Raw genomic sequence first — 13,131 nt, forward strand, 5'->3', positions numbered from 1 at the left:
CTACTGTACAGGAGAGACCTAGCAGTCAATATGTGTCACCCATTTCAAAATGGCTCTTTTCAACTAGACGTGTGGTGCTGTGACATGTCCCTCATCCGGGTGGCACCTGGATTGTCCAATCAGATTTCAGAAGAGCCCAGTGCCACCCAGCTACACCCATGCCAGGAAGTGCTCAACATTCACAGCTTTCACAGCTTGGGACTCCGACAAGGGCGGTCACATCTCCTCCACTCTCCCTCCACTGACAGATGAACATTGATGTTGGCTGCTTTTTTCTGATGTGAACGTTATTTGGCATCAAACTGTGTAGAATTGTTTTATGTTGAAAACAGCTAAAGTGATTTTTCTGATGTGGTGTCTCACTATTGATTGCAAAGAACAAAGTCATGATTTCTGATTCACTTTCTTGATGTACACACACACACACACACACACACACACACACACACACACACACACACACACACACACACACACACACTGTTTCTCAGGTGTTCTCCGAGTCGTTGTGAACACGGTGGCAGATGTTCTCAGTCCTGGACCATCTTCCACTGTAACTGTTCTGACAGCGGCTACAGCGGAGCGACTTGTCACAGCCGTAAGTCACCTGTCAGTCAAACACCACTTGACCACAAGGAAAGAGTGTGGGAGCATTTCAAAACAGAATTCATTCTTAAACTCTCAGATACTTCTCCTTTCGGATACTCCCATTAGGGGGCGCCACAGCAGATCAATCGTTTCCATCTCACCCTGTCCTCTGTGTCTTCCTCTGTCTCTCCAACCACCTACATGTCCTCCCTCAGTACATCCATAAACCTCCTCTTTGTCCTCCTTCTTCTCCTCCTGCCTGGTTGCTCCATCCTCAACATCCTTCTCCCTATATACCCTGGGTCCCTCCTCTGCACATGTCCAAACCATCTCAGTCTCACCTCTCTGACTTTGTGTCCAAACCATCCCATCTGAGCTGTCCCCCCCAAAGAGAATCTCAACATCTTCAGCTCTGCCTCCTGTCTTTTTGTTAGTGCCACCGTCTCTAAGCCATCCAACATAGCTGGTCTCACTACTGTTTTGTAAACTTTCTCCTTCACTCTAGCTGATATTCTTCGGTCACAAATCACTCCTGCCACCTTTCTCCACCCACTCCACCCTGCCTGCACTCTCTTCTTCACCTCTCTACCACACTCTCCATTACTTTGAACAGTTGACCCCAAATATTTAAACTCATCTACTTTCACCACTTCTACTCCTTGTAACTGCACTATTCCACTGGGCTCCCTCTCATTCACACACATGTACTCAGTCTTGCTCCTACTGACTTTCATTCCCCTGCTCTCCAGAGCATATCTCCACCTCTCCAGACTAAACTCAACCTGCTCTCTACTTTCACTACAGATCACAATATCATTGGCACACATCATAGTCCATGGAGACTCCTGTCTGATCTCATCTGTCAACCTGTCCATCACCATTGTGAACAAGAAAGGACTCAGAGCTGATCATTGATATAATCCCACCTCCACCTTGAATGAGTCTGTCATTCCTACTGTACATCTCACTGCTGTCACACTCTCCTCATACATGTCCTGCACTACCCTCACATAGTTCTCTGCCATGTCAGACTTCCTCATACACTTACCACAGCTCTTCTCTTGCCACCCTGTCAGAAGCTTTCTCCAAGTCCACAAACACACAATTTAACTCCTGCTGGCCTTCTCTGTACTTCTCCATCAGTATTCTTAGAGCAAACATTGCATCTGTAGTGCTCTTTTTCAGCATAAAACCATATTGTGGCTCACAGATCTTCACTTGTTTTCTAAGTCTAGCTTCTACTACTCTTTCCCATAACTTCATGCTGTGGCTGATCAACTTTATGCCTCTGTAGTTAATGCAGCTCTGTACATCAGCCTTGTTCTTGAAAATAGGAACCAGCACACTTTGTCTCCACTCCACAGGCATCCTCTCACTTTCCAAGATGTTTTTAAACAATCTGGTTAGAAACTCTACTGCCATCTCTCTTAGACATTTCCATGACTCCGCTAGAATGTCATCTGGACCAACTGCCTTTCCACTCTTCATCCTCTTCATAGCAGCCCTCACTTCTTCCTGACTAATCTCTTGTACTTCCTGATGTACTCTCACCACATCATCCAGCCTTTTCTCTCTGCCTCATTTTCTTCATTCATAAGCTACTCAAAACACACACACACTCATACACTGTATATCTGTATTGTATTGTATTGTTTTGCTCCTAAATAATTATGAAGGGATGTACTTTAAATGTTACATTCTTTGACTGCTTGTCATGAAGACTGCTGCAAGAGGAAGTGATGCTTTTTTTAATTTACAAGTTGTGTTTTTTGAGCTGTTATATATCATCCATCCTTACTGTATGCCATGATCTTTACGCTGTGACATTGTTCATGGTTAGTTGTACATGTAATACGCTAATCCTCTTCATTTGTATATTTGATGTTGATTTATGTTCTGAGCGCTGAAGCTGTTCTCATTATTTTACCTCAGCTGTGTACGAGCCGTCCTGTGAGGCCTACAAACACAACGGGAACACGTCAGGACATTTTTATATCGACGTGGATGGCAGTGGACCAATCAGACCACAGCTGGTCTACTGCAACATGACAGGTGCCACACCCTCTTTTCTGTCATCATGACATCATTAGACAGTGTGATGCCACACCTCTTTGATGAGACGATGTGAGTCTGCAGGACATACTCTGTGCAGTTGTTATGTAAATGTATGTCATGTGTCCATATGACCGTCCAGAGGAGAACACGTGGACGGTGATCCTGCACAACAACACAGAGCTGACCAGAGTCCGACCGTCTCCAGGAGGAACCCAGCATTCAGCCCACTTTGAGTACTCTGCAGAAGAAGAGCAGCTAATTGCTGTCATCAGCCAATCAGAGCACTGCGAGCAGGAGCTCTGCTATCACTGCAAGAAGTCCCGCCTCCTTCACACTCCAGGTCAGAGTTTAATCTGTTTGGTGCAAGTGACCGAAGTGAATTATTCATGAATAAATAAAGGTGTGTGTGTGTGTGTGTGTGTGTGTGTGTGTGTGTGTGTGTGTGTGTGTGTGTGTGTGTGTGTGTGTGTGTGTGTGTGTGTGTGTTTCAGAGGGTTCCCCGTCCAGCTGGTGGCTCGGTGGTCCCGGGTTCGGCCGGCTTCAGACTTATTGGGGCGGAACTCTACCAGGCAGCCAGCAGTGTGCGTGCGGGCTGCAGGGCGACTGTGTGGACCCACAACACGACTGCAACTGTGACGCTGCGCGCACTGAGTGGTACTGACCTTATATACTGTAATGGAGCATCGTGCATCAGTGCAGAATACGTCTGTGATGTCACAAAGATCGCAGCAGACACACACACCTTCCACAGCTGGCTTCACACTGCACGTGCACTCTGCCTGCACACATCACCACCTCCCACATTAATGACCATGTAGAAGTAGATTCATCACAATTCTGAGGAATTATGTTTCGCTTTAATTTTTTCTGTTAAAGAGTCTGTGAAGAACAGATTGATTTTAAAGAATCATGTGCAGCCTTGTATTTTATTCCGGTGTGTGACGGTTCTATCGTTTCTTCACTGTTTGCAGCAGTAACTATATTTAATGTCCCGTCCTGCTGCTGCTGTTCGATATTTCATTTCAAAGTGCAGCATCTGCGTCTCATTTCTGACCTTTCTGTTGTGACCTTTCTTTATTTGAAAGCAGGTTGAAGTGCATAAAGCTGAATATGTCTCTAAAATCAACCAGAGAGGTCATGTTTTCAAGGAAACAGCTCCAGAAGTGTAAAGTGTCAGAATGGTGTTTTTTGAATAAATAACTCTGCGTACATGTGCAGTGTAGAAACAGAAAAAGTAAAGGTCACAAACTTCCCACCTTTAAAAATCATCTTTCCCTTTTGAATTGGCATTTTTAAAGGTTTATTGAGTTATTTGTTTGCTCATTTATTCATTTAACAATCTGTTTCATTTTTGCATCTGAAGTTGGAGGAGATTATGTTTTAAGAATAAGATCAACTTTATTTATCTCAAAAGAAATGATTTTGCCAGAGTACCGAAACAGTGACAGTAAACAGTCAACACTTTTTTAAGACATGTGCACAAGATGTTTGACAGTATTGTACATAAAGTCCACCTCTGTTCCATTGATGGTAACTGGGTTCCAACCAGTCTTCTGAAGTCCACCACCAGCTCCTTCATCTTAGATACGTTGAGCTGCAGGTGGTTGAGTCCACACCACTCCACAAACCTGTACTCAGCCTCCTGGTCCCTGCCCACAATGGCAGACTTGTCCGAAAACCTCTGCAGGTGGCAGGACTGTGACCAGAAACTGAAGTCTGACTTGTAGAGTGTGAACAGGAGGGGAGACAGGACCGTCCCCTGTGGTCACCCTGTGCTGCTCCTGATGGTGTCAGATGTAATGTCTCGAAGCCTCACATACTGTGGGCGGCCTGTGAGGTAGTTGGTAATCCAGATCACCAGTGGAGCCTCCACCTTCATGTCACATAGCTTATTGCTAAACAGGTCAGGCCGGATGGTGTTGAAGACACTGGAGAAGTCAAAAAACATGACTCACAGTGCTGCCTGCCTGCTCCAGGTGAGAATAAGCTCTGTGCAGCATGAAGATGATACTATCCTCCACTCCCCTGTTGGGTTGGTATGTGACGATTCAGTGACTGTATGGAGGAGCCTCAGGATGAGCCTCTCATAACATGTGATGTTCGGGCCACAGATTTGTGGTCATTAAGTGTGTTGGGGTTCTTCTTCTTGGGCACAGTGACCAGACATGAGGTTTTCCACCACTCAGAAACAACCATCTGGCTCAGGCTCAAGTTGAAGATGTGCTGGAAAATCCCACACAGCTGGACAGCACACCCCTAAATTCTCTTCTCACCTCCTCCGCAGTGATGGTGATGGGAGGCGTTGGGGAGAATGAGGGAGTGGTGGAGGGAGGGGGGTGGGGCAGGTTGGTGAGGGGGGGTAGAATTGATTGAATGTGTGAGGTGAGTGGACTGGGGAGGGGGCACTGAGAGGAGCTGGGGGGCTGGGCAGAGTTCATGTTGTCAAACCTGTTGAAGAACAGATTGAACTCATTGGGCTCATGTAGGTCTCCTTCCATCATCTGGTCCACCTTCTTACTGTGACCAGTGATGGTTGTCATCGTCTTCCACATCTCCATTATGTTGTTCTGCTGGAGGTTGCTCTCCAGCTTCCTCCTGTAGATGTCCTTCCCCTCTGTGATCTTCTTCCTCAGTTCTTGTGCACCCTCTTCAGCTCCTCTCTGTCTCCACTCCTGAATGCAGCCTTCTTCCTTTTCAGTGTCGCCTTGATGTCCTTGGTCACCCACAGTTTATTGTTGGGGTGATGGCACACAGTCTTGGTTTGGATGATGATGTCTGTACAGAAGTTGATATAATCTGTTATGCAGTCCGTAACATTTTTGATGTCCTCCCCTGAACATCACAGAGCACAGCCCAGTCAGTCACCTCTAAACATCCACAAAGACCGTCTTCAGACTCCTGTGACCACCTCCGTACCACTCTGGGGGGTTACAGGTTCCCGCTGACCTGCAGGAATGTAAAGTGGTTTTTAGTAGACCAGGTTATAGTCCTCTTTGCCGAGTGGAGGGGCTGTGGGACTGTGTGCTTCCTTCACATTAGCATACAGCAGGTCAATAGTGTCAGGTTCTTGGTTTCTGTCTCTGCTCTATCTTTCTGCTTGGGTTTTCTCTGTCTTGTTGTTTCTTGCCTTTCTCTCCTGGTTCTTTGGTGGGTGTCTCCCTCTGTCTGGCCACACCCCGGTTCTGGGAGTTTCTCCACACACCTGTTCTCAGTTTGCTGTTAATCACCTGGGTGCTTTATAAGCCTCACAGTTTGTCTCTGTCCTTCACCAGATCGTTGCGCCTTGTGCCTTTGCTTCCAGCCCAGTTCCTGTTCTCTGGCCTTGTTTTGTTGTCTCATCTGTTTTTTGACTTCCTGCCGGTGCACTCTGATCATGCTTTTTCGCTTGATGTTTCTGATCCTGTTGCTCTGTGTGGATTGCCTTTCTGTGTACCAACCCCAGCTTGTTCACCAAGTAAATGTTTTGTCTCCACTAAGCTGTGTTCCAGCGTTGTGCATTTGTGTCCAGCCCATCCTGCCTATCGAGCCTGATAAATAGTCTTATTGTCTCTAGTTTTACAGACAGCAGTTTTACAAACTGCTTGAACGTGGGAAGTGATGTTGAAAAGGTAACATGGTTAAAATCCCCAGAGGTGCCATTGAAAGCACTGGGGTGCAGCTTCTGTAACCTCGCCATTGCGGAGGTGGTGACATCACTGGCCCGCGACACATCCGCCGCCAGCAGGATGTAAACAATAAGAACAATAGCATGTGAAAACTCCCTTGGCAGATAATAAGGTCGAAGACTCGCTGTCAGCAATTCCACACACACTCCTTCACTGCAACATGTCCTGCACTGCACAACTTGCTGTTTGCATAGACGGTGACTTCCGCCTTTCTTCTTGCCACTGTCAGCACAGCTCCGGTCCACTTGCACCAACTGAAAGCTGGGTAAACTCACCACAGAGTCTGGTATGTTGTCGTGCAGCCATGTCTCCGTGAAGCACAACACTGAGCCCTCACGAAACACACTGTCACTCCTCACAAGTGATGTTAGTTCGTCCATTTGGTTCACCTATGATCTTACATTCCCCATCGCAATGGAAGGAAGGTACATCCGATACCTCCGCTTCCTTTGCCACCGTCTCCCTCCCGCCTCTCCAGCCCCGGTAGTTCCTCTGTAGTTCTTTCAGGATATCATGTCTTTCCTTGTTTGGGCTGCTGCGTCAGATCTCCATCAACTGATCCCTCATGTAGAGAAAGGGAGGAAAGTGCTCCACATGCCAGGGAAACAATAAATAGCGAGTGAAGCAGCATATATTCACTGGCCGGTAAATTATTAAAAACTATTAACTAAAAGAAAGTAGAGAAAGAAAAAAAATAGATAGTAAAAAGTGTTTAAGGAGCAGCTCTGGCAGGCAGCTGTCCACAGCAGCACCATCTCATTTGTGTGTGAACAGCCTGGTGCCCACAATTTTTATATATCCTTATGAAATTTTTACTGAAGATTCATATCCTGCTAGGTAAGAAGTGATTACATTTTCAAGGCCATAGGTCAAAGGTCAAAGTAAGAAAACAATCCCTATCTTTCATATTGAACGAATATTCAAAAAATCATAACTCTGTCAAAAAATATTTCTTTCATATTTGAGAGTGTTATGTAGGATGGTATCATGTATCGCCTGACAAACTTTTATCTAGATCTGATCCAGATTACAGATTTTTGTGGCCATTTAAATTTAACATTGAAAACTCCTTTTAATGTATACTCAACAAAAATATAAACGCAACACTTTTGGTTTTGCTCCCATTTTGTATGAGATGAACTCAAAGATCTAAAACTTTTTCCACATACACAATATCACCATTTCTCTCAAATATTGTTCACAAAGCAGTCTAAATCTGTGATAGTGAGCACTTCTCCTTTGCTGAGATAATCCATCCCACCTCACAGGTGTGCCATATCAAGATGCTGATTAGACACCATGATTAGTGCACAGGTGTGCCTTAGACTGCCCACAATAAAAGGCCACTCTGAAAGGTGCAGTTTTGTTTTATTGGGGGGGGGATACCAGTCAGTATCTAGTGTGACCAGCATTTGCCTCATGCAGTGCAACACATCTCCTTCGCATCATCCGTGAAGAGAACACCTCTCCAACGTGCCAAACACCAGCGAATGTGATCATTTGCCCACTCAAGTCGGTTACGACGACGAACTGGAGTCAGGTCGAGACCCCGATGAGGACGACGAGCATGCAGATGAGCTTCCCTGAGACGGTTTCTGACAGTTTGTGCAGAAATTCTTTGGTTATGCAAACCGATTGTTTCAGCAGCTGTCCGAGTGGCTGGTCTCAGACGATCTTGGAGGTGAACATGCTGGATGTGGAGGTCCTGGGCTGGTGTGGTTATACGTGGTCTGCTGGTTGGATGTACTGCCAAATTCTCTGAAACGCCTTTGGAGACGGCTTATGGTAGAGAAATGAACATTCAATACGCGAGCAACAGTTCTGGTTGACATTCCTGCTGTCAGCATGCCAATTGCACGCTCCCTCAAATCTTGCGACATCTGTGGCATTGTGCTGTGTGATAAAACTGCACCTTTCAGAGTGGCCTTTTATTGTGGGCAGTCTAAGGCACACCTGTGCACTAATCATGGTGTCTAATCAGCATCTTGATATGGCACACCTGTGAGGTGGGATGGATTATCTCAGCAAAGGAGAAGTGCTCACTATCACAGATTTCGACTGGTTTGTGAACAATATTTGAGGGAAATGGTGATATTGTGTATGTGGAAAAAGTTTTAGATCTTTGAGTTCATCTCATACATCAAAAGTGCTCCAATCACTCTCATTTCTGCAAGTGAGATGCAGCATTATTTCATCATAAAAGACGGAGGAAGCAATCAGAGCACTGCGGCTACACAGCAGATGTCTGATGTCTTGCTGCGCCTAAGTCATTTTGGTGCGTCAGTAGCGAAATGAGCCGATTATCACCTGTCAGCATCTCCTTTTGCTGTTGCTTCGATGATTCTGGCTGCGTCCACATCGAATTGGTGCCACACTTTGTGCTGACTCACTGCCGGCCACTTGATGCATGGCTGTTGAACTACTTTGCTGGGGGCTGGAGAGCTTGTCACTTGGAGGTTCTGGGCTCTGTGTGGTGTCTCCCAGCTGGGCTCCTCCATCGTCTCACCGGGACTGGGTCCTGTGCACTGTGTCGCACTGTCCTGCATGAAACATTTCATTTGGCCCTGATGAATCTTCAGGCCACACTCGTTTTTGCAGATCCTGTCGCAAACGCATCTTTTGGCTGTCATCATGGTTAAGCTGTCGTCAAGCGTTGTGTCTGACCTGTTGGGGAACTCCCCCCCCCCCCCCCTTGGATTCTCCTGGCCATATTTTATTTTTCCATCCAAAAATTGTAATTCTGTGTCCATCTATATATATAATACCTATAGTTTATATAGCTATATACTATATAAACTATACATGCTATTTCATTCTACTATTAAAGGAAATCTGTTATTTTCTCCAAATTTAAGAAAAAAATCAGAATGATTTAAAATCTAACTACATCAGTTGGATTTTAAATCATTCTGGACCAATATATGAAACTAAATATCTGCACCAATGATTTGATGTGACGCTTTAGACTTTTATTTATTTATTTTTTCAGAAAGAATTGTTCATTGAATTTTGTCACCCTGCAGCAGTTACACCAGTGTTACATGAAATGTGGTAAGAGTGATCCCAGTAAATATCAACAAACAAATGAATTCATCTTAGTTCCATTTGTCTGTTCTTCACTTCTTTTTTCCAAAGACCATCAGATATGGTCATCAGGTATTACAAAGGCTTTGCATCTGTCCATCTGTCTGTCTGCCAATCAGTCTGTCTCTCTGTCCGTCTGTCTGTCCATCCGTCCATCCGTCCATCTGTCTCTCCATCTGGCTATTCGTCTGTGTCTCTGTCCATCCGTCTGTCCATCCATCCTCCTGTCTCTCTATCCGTCTGTCTGTCTGCTTGTCTGTTCATCTTTCTGCCTGTCTGTCCATCTGTTTGTCTTTCTGCCTGCCTGCCTGTCTGTCTGTCTGTCCATGTGTCTGTCTGTCTGTCTGACTCTCTGTCTCTCTGTCTGTCTGTCCATCCGTCTGTCTGTCTGCTTGTCTGTTCATCTTTCTGCCTGTCTGTCCATCTGTTTGTCTTTCTGCCTGCCTGCCTGCCTGTCTGTCTGTCCATGTGTCTGTCTGTATGTCTGACTCTCTGTCTCTCTGTCTGTCTGTCCATCTGTCTGTCTGTCTAGCTTTCTGCCTGTCTGTTCTTCTGTCTGCCTGTCTGTTCTTCTGTCTGCCTGTTTGTTTGTCTCTCTGTCCGTGTGTCTGTTCGTCTGTTTGTTTGTCTGTCTGTGTTCATCATAAGTCCAGTCCTGTTACTGCCAGAGTCTTCAGATTCACAGGGAACACATCTTGAGACACAGACCCTGGACAAGTTCAAAGATGGCTCAACTTGACCTATTTTAAGAGTTCAAAAGGTCACATTTTGTTTGTCTGTTCCTTTTTTTTTTAGTGGCGGGGGTGACAGCCAATCAGAGTAGAGCGGCACTGTGATGTCAGTCGCTGGTCTCTCGAAAACTGCTTTGTTTCTGTGTAAATATAATATGTTTCTCATATATTATGTAAAAGCTAGTGACAAAAGAAACACTTGTAAAACTGAAAATGCTATTTTTGTAATTTGATGACGCCTCTGGAGTCATTTACAAACATTTCATGAACATCAGCGTGCACGCTAACCTCCGCTAAATCAAAGCTAACGTCCGCTCTTGTCAAAAGCTCATGTACACGCACACACATGCTCTCCTGTAGACACTATTCAAACATAAATATTGTTTATGATTGATTGATAGAGGGGCTTTATTGAACAGGATCTTAATAATCAATTAAACAACTGCAAATGATAAAGAAGACATTGCTCCTATGACCGAGGTTATTTTAGCTTTGCCTTATATTTTTGATCTTTGGTCTTTATTTTCTCTGACTCTTCTTTTGGCTCTTGTTTCGTTTGTTCTTGAAGGGCTGAAGACTCCGGTCTGCTCACCCATAAGGAGGACCTCCCTGTCAGGTCTGTAGTTCTGGGCGACATCCAGAGGCCTGGATCAGAGGCCGCGTACAGGGTGGGACCCCTGCGTTGTCATGGAGACAGTAAGTCTGTTCCACCTCTCCTGTTCACTGATTCTATGATGAAACAAAGTCTGTAATCTGGAATATTTGAACCACGTGTCGTTGATTACCAAGGCTCATGTCTCTTGAAGGCTGTAGCCAGAGAGACAGATTCTCTCCCACCTGAGACTTTGAGGGGACACTTTCAGGAAATGACTCCTGAAGCAGCAAATTAAACAGTTACTTTAAAAAAAAGTGATTTGATTCTAAACACTAAATTAAAGAGTTCGAAACAGCATTTTCAGGAGATGAATCACTGAAAATGAATCACTTGTGACATAAAATGGCTCGGACACAAATGAATTCATCCAAAAAGGTTTACTGAAGGAACAAGCAGGGTTCAGTACACAAAAAGGCAGCAACGGGAACAGAATTATAAGGAAACGGCGTTGTCCAAAACACAGGGAGACAAACAGGACAAGAAATACACAGAGAGACAACATGGATGAGAAATACACAGAAAGACAACATGGACAAGAAATACACAGAAAGACAACCGGGATGAGAAATACACAGAGACAACAAGGACAAGAAATACACAGAGAGACAACCGGGATGAGAAATACACAGAGACAACAAGGACAAGAAATACACAGAAAGACAACAAGGACGAGAAATACACAGAAAGACAACATGGACAAGAAATACACAGAGAGACAACATGGACAAGAAATACACAGAGAGACAACCGGGATGAGAAATACACAGAGAGACAACCGGGATGAGAAATACACAGAAAGACAACATGGATGAGAAATACACAGAAAGACAACATGGGATGAGAAATACACAGAAAGACAACATGGATGAGAAATACACAGAAAGACAACATGGATGAGAAATACACAGAAAGACAACATGGACAAGAAATACACAGAGAGACAACCGGGATGAGAAATACACAGAGACAACAAGGACAAGAAATACACAGAAAGACAACAAGGACGAGAAATACACAGAAAGACAACATGGACAAGAAATACACAGAGAGACAACCGGGATGAGAAATACACAGAGACAACAAGGACAAGAAATACACAGAAAGACAACATGGATGAGAAATACACAGAAAGACAACATGGACAAGAAATACACAGAGAGACAACCGGGATGAGAAATACACAGAGAGACAACCGGGATGAGAAATACACAGAGACAACAAGGACAAAAAATACACAGAAAGACAACATGGATGAGAAATACACAGAAAGACAACATGGATGAGAAATACACAGAAAGACAACATGGATGAGAAATACACAGAAAGACAACATGGACAAGAAATACACAGAGAGACAACCGGGATGAGAAATACACAGAGACAACAAGGATGAGAAATACACAGAAAGACAACAAGGACGAGAAATACACAGAGAGACAACCGGGATGAGAAATACACAGAGACAACAAGGACAAGAAATACACAGAAAGACAACATGGACAAGAAATACACAGAAAGACAAACAGGACAAGAAATACACAGAGAGACAACAGGACAAGAAATACACAGAGAGACAACCGGGATGAGAAATACACAGAGACAACAACGACAAGAAATACACAGAGAGACAACCGGGATGAGAAATACACAGAGACAACAAGGACAAGAAATACACAGAAAGACAACAAGGACGAGAAATACACAGAAAGACAACATGGACAAGAAATACACAGAGACAACAAGGACGAGAAATACACAGAAAGACAACAAGGACGAGAAATACACAGAGAGACAACCGGGATGACAAATACACAGAGACAACAAGGACAAGAAATACACAGAAAGACAACATGGACAAGAAATACACAGAAAGACAACATGGACAAGAAATACACAGAAAGACAAACAGGACAAGAAATACACAGAGAGACAACATGGATGAGAAATACACAGAGAGACAACCCGGATGAGAAATACACAGAGACAACAAGGACAAGAAAATACACAGAAAGACAACATGGACGAGAAATACACAGAAAGACAACCGGGATGAGAAATACACAGAGACAACAAGGACAAGAAATACACAGAGAGACAACCGGGATGAGAAATACACAGAGACAACAAGGGACAAGAAATACACAGAAAGACAACATGGATGAGAAATACACAGAAAGACAACCAGGACGAGAAATACACAGAGAGACAACATGGACAAGAAATACACAGAAAGACAACCAGGATGAGAAATACACAGAGAGACAACATGGACAAGAAATACACAGAAAGACAACCGCGATGAGAAAAACACAGAGACACAACCATGGACGAGAAATACACAGAGACAATATCA

General features: G+C 44.4%; 1 protein-coding gene across 1 annotated transcript; it reads left to right on the forward strand.

Annotated features, from left to right (window-relative positions):
• Positions 1–491: 491 nt before the first annotated feature.
• On the forward strand, positions 492–10,819 carry LOC117506312 (contactin-associated protein-like 5; the record flags this gene model as incomplete). Its single annotated transcript, XM_034165801.1, has 5 exons — positions 492–598; positions 2,521–2,640; positions 2,783–2,983; positions 4,928–4,988; positions 10,692–10,819. Coding segments are annotated over 5 exons (617 nt in total), but the record flags the coding sequence as incomplete, so codon positions are not given.
• Between the last annotated feature and the right edge of the window lie 2,312 nt (positions 10,820–13,131).

The sequence above is a fragment of the Thalassophryne amazonica genome, unplaced genomic scaffold, assembly GCF_902500255.1.
Source record: "Thalassophryne amazonica unplaced genomic scaffold, fThaAma1.1, whole genome shotgun sequence".
Taxonomy (NCBI): domain Eukaryota; kingdom Metazoa; phylum Chordata; class Actinopteri; order Batrachoidiformes; family Batrachoididae; genus Thalassophryne; species Thalassophryne amazonica.